This window comes from Eptatretus burgeri, chromosome 5 (assembly GCF_056783735.1).
Source record: "Eptatretus burgeri isolate ZD-2024b chromosome 5, Ebu_testis_v1, whole genome shotgun sequence".
Classification (NCBI taxonomy): Eukaryota; Metazoa; Chordata; class Myxini; order Myxiniformes; family Myxinidae; genus Eptatretus; species Eptatretus burgeri.
The window spans coordinates 17,915,209-17,930,208 of record NC_140965.1 but is presented as its reverse complement, the minus strand read 5'-3'; the positions used below and the strand labels follow the sequence as shown (position 1 = coordinate 17,930,208).

The window sequence follows — 15,000 nt, the reverse complement described above, 5'->3', positions numbered from 1 at the left end:
AAACCCCCGTAAAACAGAGAAAAGATAAAAATGATCAATGGTATCAAAGGCCTTTTCTTGATCTAAGAACACCAACCCGACATTTCTTTGCTCAAGAGAACAGATGTCAATTATATCACGCACAATAAAGATACTGTCATGAATTGTCCTCTTCGGGACACAGTAAGACTGATCTGGGTGTACGATCTCCTCGATTATGGCTTTAAGGCGGTTGGCAAGGGCCTTGGAAAATATTTTGTAGTCTGCACAGAGTAATGAGATGGGACGCCAGTTGTGTGGTTGCTGAAGGTCTCCTTTTTTGGGATAAGGGCGAGGACAGCCCACCGGCACCTTGATGGGAGTCAAGCTGATCGTCGTGCGACGATTATAACCTCAAGTAGTTCTGGTCCGAGGAGGTCCCAAAAGGTTTTATAAAATTCCTCAGGAATTCCATCCAGGTCGGAGGCCTTACCCGAGGGTAGAGTTTGAAGAGCAGCTTGGAGTTCCTCCAAAGTTACTTCCTTGTCCATTTGTAGAACTGCAGATTTTGACAAGGTAGGTAAGGAAGAAGTCAGCACTGTTACCATTTTGTTGTCAATTTTCGGAGCATGATAAAGTTCAGTAAAGTAGTGTCTGAGTGAGGCTCTGACATCTTTTTGATTGTGTGTTATCCTTCCTTCCTTTGTCCTTACTGAAGTTATCTGCTGACTTCTCTTTGTTTGATCTTCCAGTCCAAAAAGAACTTAGAGGAGGTGTCCAGGTAGCACAAATTCTCCAGTCGGAGACGAATCAGCGCTCCTCTGGCTTGCTTTGCACAAAGTCCAGCAAGAAGAGCTTTTTTCTTCGCCAGCAAGAAGTTGGTTCTTTCATGATTTGAGGCCAAGAGGTTGGTCTGCAAATATAATATTTCTTTGGCAAGCAAGCATTGAAGGGCAGAGTCATATTTGGTGTGGTAGGCTCCATATTGTTGGCAAAAGGATCTTATTTGCACTTTGACGTTGTCCCACCATTTTCCAAGGCAGGGGAAGGAAGTTTTACGTTGGAGCAAGGCTCTCCAGAACACACCAAAGGCATCGACAAACAGTTGGTCATCCAAGAGGCTTGCGTTGAAGGTCCAGTAGGCAGCACCACGATTCCGAACTGGTTGGTGAATCCGAAGTGCGACCATGTGATGGTCTGAGAAGCCGCTCGGAATAATGTTCATATTGCTCACAACATTTAAAAAGGTACTGTTGATGTAGAAACGGTCCAATCTTGCAAGTGATACGTGGCCTTTTGAACACCGACTCCACGTGTATTGGCGGAGAGAAAGATTGCGGATTCTCCACACATCAACCAGGGAGAACTTGGACAAGGCTCTCAACAAGTAGGCTGCGCTTGCTGGGTGCGGCTCCTCTCCATTACGATCAATGGTGGGGTCCATCGTGCAGTTAAAATCTCCACCCAAGCAGACAAGTCCATCAAAATCAATGTGTACAAGAGACGTTTCTAAGTGTGTGTAAAAGGCGAGTCTCTCTGTGCTATCGCTAGGTGCGTAGACATTCAGTACGGTGTGTTTAAAGCCATTATGCGTGAAGGTGAGTGAAATTAAATACCCTTTGATAATCTCATTAAAAACAACACTGGGACTGCAAAAGGAAGGTTGTAAATAAACAGCCACCCCAGCCCTTGGGTGTTCCAGACTACTAAAAAACCATTTTCCCCTCATTGTCCTTTGCCATTCACTTGCACAAGAGGAGCTACATCTTGTTTCTTGCAAAAGCAAAACATCAATGTGATTTGTCTCAACAAACTGTTTAACTTCTGCTTTACGGATGGAGGAGCGTCCCCCATTAATATTTAAACTCGCTATAGAGAAGGCCATAGGCTAACATAGAGTTAGGGTGTGTCAAAAACTTAGTCTCTCTGTGTCTGCAGCTCATTCTTTGCTTTGAGGATGCATTTCCGGAGTCGATACACTTGTGATTCCGTCACACCAAGCTGTCCGGCTTTGAGGAGCAAAGCTTCGCAGAGATTATAAAGCCGGATAAGTCAGGGAAAAAGTTTTTAATTTTAACATGTTTCTTGCGAAAGGTGTCATGAAGAAACTTTATGATATCGGCAGGTGGAACACTGGTAACACTCTCCGAATCTTGGGAAACTGGATCATTCCATGCTTCAGCACTGCCACAAGAAGCAAGTGATGAGGCCCCGTCCGAATCATAATCCGAGTACTGATTGGTGTCCATTACATTATCGTTATGCTCCAAAGATGGAGCTGATGGTTTAATAAGGGAAGCCTCACATTCCGCTTCCAAAGGGGGAGAAGGAGTCGGAGGAGTCGGGGAAGAGTGGAGGGAGGAGGAGTGGGGGGAGGAGGAGTGGGGGGGAGGTGGAAAAGGGGGAGGGGGAGGGGTGGGAAGAGGAAGAAGATTAGAAGTGGGAGGGGGAGGAGGAGGAGGAGTGGGAGGGTGAAAAACGGGGAGGAGGAAGAATACTAATGGAAGGAACGTTATATTCCGCTTGAGATGAACCTGGTGTTTCACTAGTTGAAGCTTTACACCCTGATTCAACCAGGTTTGGAGTAATTGGTGACTTAGAAACGGTACACATTTCACTGTTGGTCTTTTCAGGGAGGGGGGTTACAGTGGATTCGGTGTTAATATCCAAGGTGCCTGTGACTATGGGAGTGGTCACGTGTGCTCCCTGCTGCACAAAACCAATCTCCTCCTCATGTTCACTAACCCCACCGACAAAAAGTCATCATCCTCTGGAGCAATTACATCAAATCGATTTTTCGTTTTAAAAAGAGCATCTATTGTTGCTTCCAAACACGAGTCATTATTCTCGGCAGCCGGCGCCATCTTTTTTGCACAGCTCGCCGTCACATCTTGACTATTGTTATCATTTAAATGCTTCAATTTATGTTTCCTTTTTGAAGGAACAACGGTGAAGCTTTCGTCATCTGTCAGGGGGGGATTTACCTCCACTCTCGACGGCCCAGGCAGATTGTTCGAGTTTGAAGCGTCACCAACGTGCCCAACTCTAGATATACCACTATTCGTCTCAATGGGTTCGACCACACTAGATATGCCACTTAATATATTCTTGGGGCAATCACTTTTTAAATGTCCCGATTCACCACAGATAAAACAAGTTGTGGTCTCCGTTGCGATATAAATCTGGTAATTGCGGTTTTTATTTTTTAAAGTCATAACTGCATTGAGCGATTGAGCGTTGTTTTTTAGAATGATATAGCAATGACGTCGGAACGACATGATGTGGCGAACCGAAGCGTCAGAGCGGAGACGAAGTGGAATCATGGAGATTCGTGACACAACTGTGCCAAAAACGCTTAATGCAGCTACAATCTCCTCACTCGAGAAGAAGGGCGGGATGTTGGACAGTGTTAATTTTACCGCCATCGTATCGAGATAACTAACGTTAACGAAGACGTCCGGCGGAACGGATAGACCGGTTTCGACCGCCTGAGCCACGTGTCGTGTCGCTCCTCCGACAAGAAAACCACGACACGTTGGCTCATTTTCGAAGCGGCGAGAACATTCTCGATTCCTACGAGCTCTCCCAGAGCCATCACCACGTTCTCAACACTAACTCCATCAGGTGGAGTAATTGTCACTCCATTTTTCCGAGTGAGTGACTCGTACACACTATTGTGCAAACGTCCGTTTGCCATAGCTTAAAGCAAAAGAAGAGAAGTTTAAGTTTAACAAAGGAAAACCGTCACAAGCAACCAGCAAGTGGGGTCAAATGAAGTATAAGGGAAAGGAAGAGTATAAGGAAGAAGGTAAAGCACCGATAAACGGGAGGCCTATGAAAACAAGGCAGATGAAAAAGTAGGGCCAGAAACCCGAAGGTTTCAAGGAAAACCCACAAAGCACCTACGTGCGCGTTCCTCTCCGCCTCTCTCTCGTCTCAGCAGGAAGGGAAACAGGGAAAAAAACTCCACAAACACGTACGGGGACACAGAGGGAAACGAAATAGGGACAGGAACAACACTAACACAGCACAGTACTCACAGCTGCACACACAGAGCCGCCATGACGCCACACCCATGCGCGACTCACCAACGACCAGCAGGGGGAGAGAGAGAGAGAGAGAGAGAGAGAGAGAGAGAGAGAGAGAGAGAGAGAGAGAGAGAGAGAGAGAGAGAGAGAGAGAGAGAGAGAGAGAGAGAGAGAGAGAGAGAGAGAGAGAGAGAGAGAGAGAGAGAGAGAGAGAGAGAGAGAGAGAGAGAGAGAGAGAGAGAGAGAGAGAGAGAGAGAGAGAGAGAGAGAGAGAGAGAGAGAGAGAGAGAGAGAGAGAGAGAGAGAGAGAGAGAGAGAGAGAGAGAGAGAGAGAGAGAGAGAGAGAGAGAGAGAGAGAGAGAGAGAGAGAGAGAGAGAGAGAGAGAGAGAGAGAGAGAGAGAGAGAGAGAGAGAGAGAGAGAGAGAGAGAGAGAGAGAGAGAGAGAGAGAGAGAGAGAGAGAGAGAGAGAGAGAGAGAGAGAGAGAGAGAGAGAGAGAGAGAGAGAGAGAGAGAGAGAGAGAGAGAGAGAGAGAGAGAGAGAGAGAGAGAGAGAGAGTGGTCATAGAGAGACAGTGAGAGTGAGAGTGAGAGTGAGATGCGAATGTGAGAGTGAGAGTGAGATGTAGCAGCAGGGTGCAACGTTGAATTGGGAGGGGGTAGAGCAAGGATGGGACAAAGAAAGAAAGAGAGAGAGAGAGAGGAGTGGGGTGTATGGGAGTAATCAGAGGGAATATGTTTACTTTGTGAACAACACACGCACCACACACGCACCACACACACACACACACACACACACACACACACACACACACACACACACACACACACACACACACACACACACACACACACACACACACACACACACACACACACACACACGTGCTTGGCCGATAACGGCAATTTTTGGGGAATCGGCAGGTTGGAGTCAGTGTGATTTCCAACTACAGTACGCATTGTATACAACCCAGAAACCTGGAGTAGCTTTCACTGAAAAACAACACTGCATTTATATTGATGTTTCAGGGATACATTCACAAACATTATTCATTATAAACAGCTGCGTGTGATGGGTGGAAAAAAATTTGGCTCAGGAATTTATAAAACATGTTAATACGGCAGACAGCTTGGAAATCAGGCGTTATTTCACAAAAACTTTGCTCATGGTGATGGAACATGAACCACATGCTCAGGGTGACGGAGCACAAACCACTCCCACAGGATGATAGAGCACAAACCCCTCGCTCAGGGTGACGGAGCACAAACCACTCCCACAGGATGACAGAGCACAAACCCCTCGCTCAGGGTGACGGAGCACAAACCACTCCCACAGGATGACAGAGGATGAACCCCTCGCTCAGGGTGATGGAGCACAAACCACTCCCACAGGATGACAGAGCACGAACCCCTCGCTCAGGGTGATGGAGCACAAACCACTCCCACAGGATGACAGAGCACGAACCCCTCGCTCAGGGTGACGGAGCACAAACCACTCGCTCAGGGTTACGGAGCATGAACCACTCACTCAGGGTGACGGAGCACAAACCACTCGCTCAGGGTTATGGAGCATGAAACACTTGGTCAGGGTGACGGAGCACAAACCACTCGCTTGTGGTGATGGCGCATGAACCACTCACTCGTTGTGACAGAGCACGAACCACTTGCTCTGAATGATGTGGCGCGGCAAAAGCATCTGGAGTGAGTGAACGATTCACTCAGAATGACGTAGCGCAGTACCACTATCAATGATGGGTGCTCGGCAAGTGGCTTAAGCTGTTGCCTGCTCGTCTGTGCATGTGTCACGTAGTACATTGGTTCGGGGTCCACGCAAACGTTACAACTTTGTTGTAAAACAACCGGATTTTTTTTGTTTTGTTTGTTTTAACCAGATTTGCTTTGATTCCTTGGAGAGCACCTCGCGAAACCTCCGAATCTGACACATTTTCAATCTTTGTAGCCGGAAGCAGTCTTGGCATAACTAATTATTGTTTTCTTTGTTTTACAGATAATACTTGAAAGTTTTTTTAATGATGGAGCACAATAAATACAATGAGCATGCCAATTTCACAAACAAGGTCATCATGAGAGATGTGGCACACTTTGATTTGGCAGATTTAACTCCACCAGATTTCTTCCTATGGGGATTTCTGAAGGGCAAAGTTGAAAAGGAACATCCAACATCGACCGATGAATTGAAGGCAAACATCACTGCAACCGTCCGCTCTATTGATCAAGAGACATTGCTTGTGGTAATGAACAATATGACGATCCGCTGTCGTGAATGCACAAATTCCGAAAGGGCCCGATTTTGCTGATGTAATTGTTAAGAAATAAAGAAACAAAACTGTTTTTAAAAAGTTGAAGTATGTTGTGTAGAAATTTTCTTCCATTTGGTTTAGATTTTAGAAACAAAGAAGTTACAAGGATAATAAAATTGGCAGATATAAATGCCCCACCCTGTACTTTTGTGCGTGAGAGTAGATCGTGGAAAATCATTAAATCGCTCCCAGCTTCTGATTTGAAAACTGTAGTATTTACAAAAGCAATGTATACATTGATTTGTAGCTGTGATGAACAGGCATTCCATAATATGAGTGAGGAAAGTGGAAAAAAAAAACCAACTTATCGTTAAGAAATCGTTGCGGCCTGTTCCAAGTCAAGGAATGGTTGAGCAGGTTAAAAAAAAACATGGCGGCTTTCGACCCGGTTAAAAAAGCGAGGTTACCCAGGAAACGCCTTAAGACCCCAGAGAGCGAGGTGGCCGAGGAGCGCCTGATGAAGGAAAAAAAATTAAATTAGGCTGTTAATTATCTTCAAAAGGGGGTATTTTAATGAACCCAAACACCCAATTTTCAGTCATGAACTTCCTTGGAATTTTCTTTGGATGCATGCAAGTTTTCAGGCTGCTAGATTTCATGGTTTTGGAGTTATGGAGGAGACATACTGACACACACACACACACACACACACACACACACACACACACACACACACACACACACACACACACACACACACACACACACACACACACTGACATTTATTAGTGTAGATTATTATATTATTGTGCAATTTTCCTAATTTTGATACATCATGTATGTAACTATGATATCTATACCTATAAATGTTTATGTGTGTCAGTCAGCTTGTCAGTCTCCTCCATAACTCCAAAACCATGAAACCTAGTGGCCCCAAACTTTGCATACAAACTCAGGGAACTCCAGGGTAGTGCGTGAATGAAAATCGGGTGCTTGGGTTAACATAAACACCCCTTGTGAAGATATAATTAATGGCCTTATTTAATTATCCTTTATCAAGGCACATCCTTGGTCATGCCGCTCTCCCTCGATGGGGTCTTAATTCGCCATTGTTTTTGGCCTGCTCAACAATGCCTTGACTTGAAACAGGTCACATCGGTTTCTTAACGATAGAGCGCTGAATTTTTTTTTCACTTTCCTCGCTTATATCGTTGAATGCCTCATCCAAATACCTACAGATCCCTGTATAATTCGTTTTTGTAAGTGCTATCATTTTAAATTTAGGAGCTTGGAGCGATTTCATCTATTACATGATGTGATTTTCTATGATCTACTCTCACAGACCAATTAAAGTATATAATCAAATTATAATTTGAGTTTGGAGGATCGGATCATGTGGACGAAATAACTGCTGAAATCTGGAGTGAAATCTGAAAATGTTAAGAAATTGGCGATGTTTTGAGTTGTGCAGGTATGTCCCATTACCAATCAGCTTGCTAATGCCTGCCAAGCCAGCTTTTCCTTACCAACGGTTTCGAATGGAGTGCTTGCTTGAGTGCTTATGCCACTTGGTGAGTACGCTACAAGAAACTTGGTAACTGAACACACTCCAGTTCAAGTGTTTGTAGCTGCCTTCTAATTCTTCTTAATTAGGGTGGTGGACTTGGGATCCTCGGATCCTGAGTTCAAATCCCACTTGGCTGTTGAATTATTACAAGGTGGGGTTGACTCTGCCTGTCATCCTTCCAAGGTCGGCAAAATGAGTGCCAGCTTGCTGGTATCCTGTGTCAGAGAGGCGACCCATCCAGGAGTGTGCCCAGTGGACAAGGAGACTGCTAAGGCAGCACCAATTCTCTGCAGAGAGTATGGTCCGGATGGATGGATGGATGGATTTATAGATGGATGGATGGATGGATGGATAAATATAATTATTCCGTTCTGAGTCTGGGAGGTTGGTGGTTCAAACCCCGTCCAAGTCAAACCAAAGACTTTTGAGATGGAACATTCTGCTTCCTTGCTTGATGCTCAGCATTTGAAATGATCATGCACTAACAAACAATGCTGGGTGGGCAATGACAAACCAACAAGTATAACCCTGCCAATAAACTGATTTGGCAGGACCAACGCTTTGTGGAGTATCGTACATCAAACCAAATCAATGTACCTGTCCGGAGGTGTTTATCCAATTGCACTCAATTTCACACTTGAACTGTAAGTACTGTAACTACCATTTGATACCCACTAAATCATCATAGGAAACGTGCTCACACATTCAATTTGCAGTTCTCTTCAATGACATTTCTGGCTAACCCAGACAAAAATGCTACAGTTAAAACTATAGTATATGAGAGTTGTACTCTCATATACTATAGTTGGTAACAATTCCAACTACAGTAGTCTGCAGAGAGTTACTATCAGAAAGAAATGCTATTTTTTCCTGGGAAATTAACTTCGTGAAAATAATTTAACATACGGCCCTTTTAGTCCTGTACATGTAAGATATGTACAGTGAGAATTGCATGGGCACGTCTCCAATATGACTGGAGATACTACAATAAGACAAAATATCAAATGAAATGATGTATCTTTAATTCCATGAAGTTCTTTTTGGTGCATGCAATTCAAAATCTCTGAAAGACTAAGAGCCGTCATACCTGAAAAATATGGGGAGTCATTATTACTTTTAAAAACAAGTATGAAGAAGCCCTTTTAAAAATGTATTTTAGATACCCATTGCTTTTCTTGAAGGAAATAAATGTTTTTTGATTGATTGACTGATTTATTGATAATGAAAAATATAAACATTTCATATGCTGTTTTGTAAGCATGTATCCATGAAATAGTAATTAAAGTACTGAATCTAATTTACGATTAAAGAAGCCAATGTGAGATTATTAATCTGTGTCAATAATCCTGAACTCTCCTGTTTTCCCAACACGACTTTCCAAGGCAGACATAAGAGTTAATAGATGGGACCACGTGATGCACATCCACATGTACAGAGTGTAAAAATATGAAAGATTTTCCACATAATCTGATTTGAAATGATTCTCTCCTCTTTGCAAAAGTAAGTAGCGAGTGAGATCATTGACACAGCAACCATATTTAGCTATGCTTCAACACGCAAAGCACGTTTGATCGAAGCGATCATACTTCCAGTTACTTTTGCTTTGAATCAGTCGAGCGTTGGCACGACAACATGATGTCACATTTCAGTGCTCTATACCCCACAACCTGTTCAACACCCTTTGCACATGCACAGAGTGAGAAACTTTACTGTAAAACTCACTCTTTCCCATAAATTTTACTGATAGCCATAAAGTCTCTATCATGGATTGCAGGGTCTGTGGGTTGTGAGTTACGACAAAATGCCTAGCTTACGAAGGAAAAGGACGCACAACGGTCTGATGATGCTTTCATAGAGGTTCACATGTCTGGGTGTGGGTTAGGGCTACACCAGTTATTGAAAAGAGCATTCCAAATTCACCTTTCCAAATACCATATGCATGCTATTCGTCAAGCAAATCGTACAATACCTCCTCCTTATTAAATAGATGTGATCATGTCACACCTTTATAAGGCATATATTTATTATGTATACACAGTATAACGAGGGTGGGGTGGGAAAAAGAGTGGAAATGCTCGCACTGAGCAAAGGAACAGAAGGGAAGAGTACAGGAATCAATCGATCCATTGGGACCATACTCTGTGCAGAGCGTTGATGCTGCCTAAGCAGTCTCCTTGACTATTGGGCACAATCCTGGATAGCTTGCCACTCTGACACAGGATACCAGCAAGCTCGTACTCATTTTGCCGACTTCAGAAGGATGACAAGCTGACTCAACCCTACCTGGTATCAATTCAACAGCCAAGCAGGATTTTAACTCAGAACCTGTGGTGGAAAATAATTCAATTTCCACAAGTTGGATCAGAATACCAAAGGAGAATCTTTACTTTTGTATATATGGAGGAAGAACATTGAATGAATGATTGAAACATTCGAATGGACTTCACTGAAACAAAAGCCCGAAGCAATTCTTCTTATATATACACAAGTTGACATTCCAAAGAATGGGAGGGGAGACATTTGGGAACTCAACTGCAGGGTCAGCTGATAAGCATTAGACAAAAAAACTCAAACTGCAACACATGTCCACTGGGTGAAAGAGACAATGACATAATCATGGCAAAAGTTGCAGTGTTATCAACCAGGTCACCCTGTTTCATAGTAAGACATTCCATTTATCAATATTTAGGTCAAAAGACTCTTGGGTAAAGGGAAACATAACTGACAGCCAATTTGACTATAGCATAAAAATTAAATTTATAAAGCACCAGCAACAATTATAATTGAGAGTATATGAATATAATTATTTTTCTTCCACATCCCCCCCTTTTTCCCCTATCAGGAAAATTTGAATAATTAAATTACACATGATCACCATACCCCATTCCTAGAGAAGAAAAGATATCCATTACACAAGTTTAATCAACAATGGCAGCAAATGCTCGTATGAGAAGAAGGCTGGATGACGACCATTTCAATAGTGTCCCAGCCAGGTTAGTGAGTGCGTTTCCATTTAATTCATGGCCTGTTCATCAGCAGGTGTCACAAATCGAAAAGACATGCTACCTGAGGCCAGAAGATAAGCAGGTCAGGGTGTAGATAGAGCAGCACCCAACGGGAAACACAGTCGAGGCACTCCTTGAGCTGCAGAGAAGGTATATCTTGGCAGGTACGAGCTTGGGCCCGACACTGGGTTGAAGATGACACTGGGTTGAAAGAGATGAAAAGGACTCGAGAGGTGACCCAGAGATCCAGCCCCAGCAGAGTTTGGGGCCCTCGTAGCAGCAGTTTGTGCAATCAGGTTTGATTCACCAAGCGAGCTGTGCACATTGGAGGCAGCTGCGATGGCTGCACGAGCCCTACCCGCACCATTGAACATATGTTGCAGATGACTCGCCGTGTGGACCTTCAGGGCCTTCGTTGTGCATTGTGCGACCACGGCAAGTTAACGATGTATCTGCAGAGCAGCAATTTGCGAGTGTGGTTGGGGATATTCCTCCAGGCAGGCACCATGCAACGGCGACATCAAGTCTTTACCTTGCTGTAGTTTGACTTGTCCAACCTTCTCTTCAGTGGGTTTTTCTTTTCCATGCTCATCTTATCTTCTCAGGAAGGGGGAAGTGTCGTGATCACGTGTTGAATACCCAATCACCCAAATGTGGGTTCTCCCCATCATCCAATCTTTCAGTGGAAGTTTTTCCAAAGCTTCATAAGACGAAATCGTACACTGCATAGTTCAACTGCTCTCAACAAGGGTGAGTCTTTTGGAAGTCTTTCTCGGGCTCTCAGCTCTGCGAACTCCCCCATAGTAAGAGTTACATGCCACTCAGCCTTGACATCGAGCTGCCGAGCTGCAGACCACACTTTGGCTGCAGAGCGTTCATTTGGAAACATTTGGGAACAAAACTTGCCAATATGGTTAAGAAATACAAAATTTCTAAATTTCCAGGACCCTAAGATCTCAAGTCCATGACTCTAGTCAATAAGCCAACACCAGGCACATATAGGAATGGAGGTCTCTATTTATTGTGTATGTACCTATAGATAGGGAGTAAATTCAGGAAAATAAGAGAATGTAGGATGGTAGGAGAAGAAAACGAGGTGAGCAGAGTTTGAGAGAGAAGGGAAGGAAAATTAGGAGGATTTATGGGTATGGGGATAGAATGGAAGGAAAGGAGCAGATGAAGGATAGAAGGTGGAGAGAAATTCGACCATGTAGGCATACAAAATAAATAGATGACTTCAAAAGTGAAGAAAAACAGGGAAGCAGAATGTCTGAGTGGAGACAGAAAGGATGGGATATTAAGGGAATTAGGGAAGGGACTTGCATGAGATATATCGTTGAGGATGTGGGGTCCAGAGTTCCTCATATAAACACCCCTCAAAATAATTTACTGGATGATGACGTCATTGGCATTCACATCGGGAAAAATAGAGTTAAACAAGTCAGAAAAACATTTAAAAAATAATCAAAACATGAAGTGATGAAATCCCCCAAATCAACCAAACAAGGTAAGAAGGAATGACACCACAATACAACACCATAATCTTTTTATGGATTGCCATCATGACATTGTTTGACATTTTTGTCATTGGTGGCAATAGTAACAATTAAGTGAAGATGTCTTTGTTAGAGGGAGTTGTGCATTTGTAGTGTGGGTTAGTGTAATTGTGTATTTTATTTGATGTGGAATTGAGAAAGAAAAATGTCAAAATATGTCAAATACAAACAAAAGGCAATCGGAGGAGACAGTTGAGCAGGTAAAGGTGGGAGTAAGATGTGTACATACACATCTGAGTTGGAGCCAGACAACAGTAAATGTGCATCGATGCTTTAAACTGAATTACTACGACTATACTACTTCTCATGGCCCCAATTATTCCCACCTTCTTGTAGAGTCAGGCATGGGTAAGTTTGGCTTCACGTTCCACCAAAAGTGGAAGGAATTTGAATTTGTTCAGGATATAAGTTACAAGATAGTGTTATGGGCCGAGGTTTGAGGTTCGCCTCAAGCGGAAGCACTTGAGTTCCTCTTGAACGCCCGGCTCTGAAGCCACCAGCCGCGTATAACTCCGGGGTCCGGTGGGTTGCTGGTCAACCACGAATGCCGATTTGTACTGCCAATCCTGGCAGGATTCTCACGACTACGCACATTACCTTTCCAGTGGATTGGCAGTCTCAAGGGGGGCTTGTACCCTCGATACATACTTGCACTACCTTATTTTAATCAGGTGCAGCTGAGCGGAGCTGCAAAGTATGTACCGGTTCATGTGTAGAGGTAATCAGTGAGGGAGAATAACCAAGGCTACCACTAAGTGCGGACTATGCTAGACCAATGAAGAAAAAGACGCTACGAGCAGGTTTAGAGCAACAAACACCAAAGGTGTATTTTACTAGGGCAAGGAAAAGGATGTGGTACATTTAAAACAGGGGTGTATTTATAGGCATTTGCACAGCAGGGACATACAGTAATTGTGTGGGGTGTGCAGCAAAAGACATTCAATGTTGTCCAAAAGTAAAAAGACAAAAGTACAGAGTTGTCATCATTGATATCTATCTTAGACAATCTTACTTAAACTCAGGATCATTCCGCAGAAAGATAGATAAGTGAGAAAGAAAAGAGAAAGTTTGAGGTGTTAATTGACCTCTGCGCTCACACGGCGTGAGCTGGCGAGCCCGACGCTTTCCTCCGCTGGGGAAAGGCAAGGGAGAGGGGATTGGGATAGAGGGGTGTTGCTGTGCAGCCTGGTTATTGTTCCTCCTCTTCCTGTGGTACTCCACTTCGTCCCGTGGTGCTCCACTGCATCCTGTCATGCTTCACCTCAAACCAACCATCAGAAAGTCCATCTGAAATAACCTCAAAAATCCCCTGGAATTTTATTTTATACGTTCCGAGTGGGGTCGAGCTTAGTGTCTTCGGCAGACGTGACCATGCCACAGTGCAACCAATCTCCGACCCTCGTGATCCAAGTGCACTGTGCCCATTGGCCCAGACTTTGCCTTTGCCTGTATCCTGACTTCACCCTCTCCGCGAACCCGTCAGACCGGAAATGGCTGCATTCATCTTCAATGTAGGCCACATCGCCAATGTCCCAGCTCAACAGGGAGGCAAGCATGCATCTCTCCAAGCTGGTAGGGCAAGCATTTTGAAGGGTTGTGGATGATTCCCTGGGCAGCACAATGATTGCCACCAACAGGGAGGAACGACAGAAATGTTGGCGCAAACTAGCGCTAAACAGAACCGGGTGTGGTTGGTCGTGGTGCTCTGCGGGGGCAAAGCAGCACCCAGAGCAGGCGCAATAGTGGTTACTGTCGGCAATAACAGGTGAGTGGTTGAGATTGTGGTTGGTACGATGTTGTGGTTGTGGACGGTTGTGGTTGAAGACTGCCTGGAATGGTATCACGATGGAAGAGCGATGGCCGAGGCTGAAGTGGATGGCATGCGGGCAAAGCGAGACAACGGTTTCTGGTTTTAAGGTATGGAGGTAATTGTAGTCTTGTGGTGGTTGAACTGTGGTTGAGGCCGCGTGGTTGAATAATGGTGACTCTGGCCAGTGAGCATTTGGAATGCGAGCGAGTGTTGGAATGTGGGTCTTGTACGATGTTTTATGAAGTGAGTCAGCAATAAAAGTTCAAGTATGATTTTATCAGTGGTGTAGTAATTATTTATGTTGCAGCGAGGTTGCGGTGGTGGTTGAAAGTGGTATGGCGGTTGAGGTCTGTCACGTGATTTGAATGGGGTTTTGGTGGCAATATGTGAATGAAGTGGCGCACGTGGTTTGAATATGGTTTTAAATTAAAAGACAGAAAAATGGGGAGAAAGTGGGGAAAAACTGAACCAATCCCTCATAACGCATATTTCCTTTGTAACCAATTATACACAAGGGAAGAACCCTATCTCGAACAAGTACTAACTAAATAACTACTTCAGTAATTATTGTATGTTGGTTGCCATTAGTGGGGCATGGCAGTTCGCAGAACCGTAACAATATTCTCCAAACCAACATCAAATTCCTTAGTAATGACTCTCGGACTCACATCTTCCAGCTTCTCTTTCTCTTCTTGCAGCTCTTCTTCTTCCTTCACATCACATCTCTCCAACGTCATTTCACCACCTTCAGAAGAGCAGACTTCAGCATTACGCTCTGGCCACCCGAGATCCAGGGGGCACACGTAACAATCCATGT

At 44.2% G+C, this 15,000-nt stretch overlaps 1 protein-coding gene across 5 annotated transcripts in view; it reads right to left on the bottom strand.

Annotated features, from left to right (window-relative positions):
• LOC147025942 (liprin-beta-1-like) overlaps window positions 1-15,000 on the bottom strand; it is a 110,738-nt gene that overhangs the window by 7,907 nt on the left and 87,831 nt on the right. For all 5 annotated transcript variants that reach the window (XR_015058061.1, XM_085880854.1, XM_085880857.1 and 2 more), the window contains one exon: window positions 14,852-15,000. This exon is cut by the window's right edge and continues 40 nt beyond it. Coding sequence is in view for 4 of the 5 variants with exons in the window: in XM_085880854.1 (XP_085736980.1) it covers window positions 14,852-15,000 (149 nt within the window). In the remaining variant the exon portion in view is untranslated. The remainder of the gene's footprint in view (window positions 1-14,851) is intronic.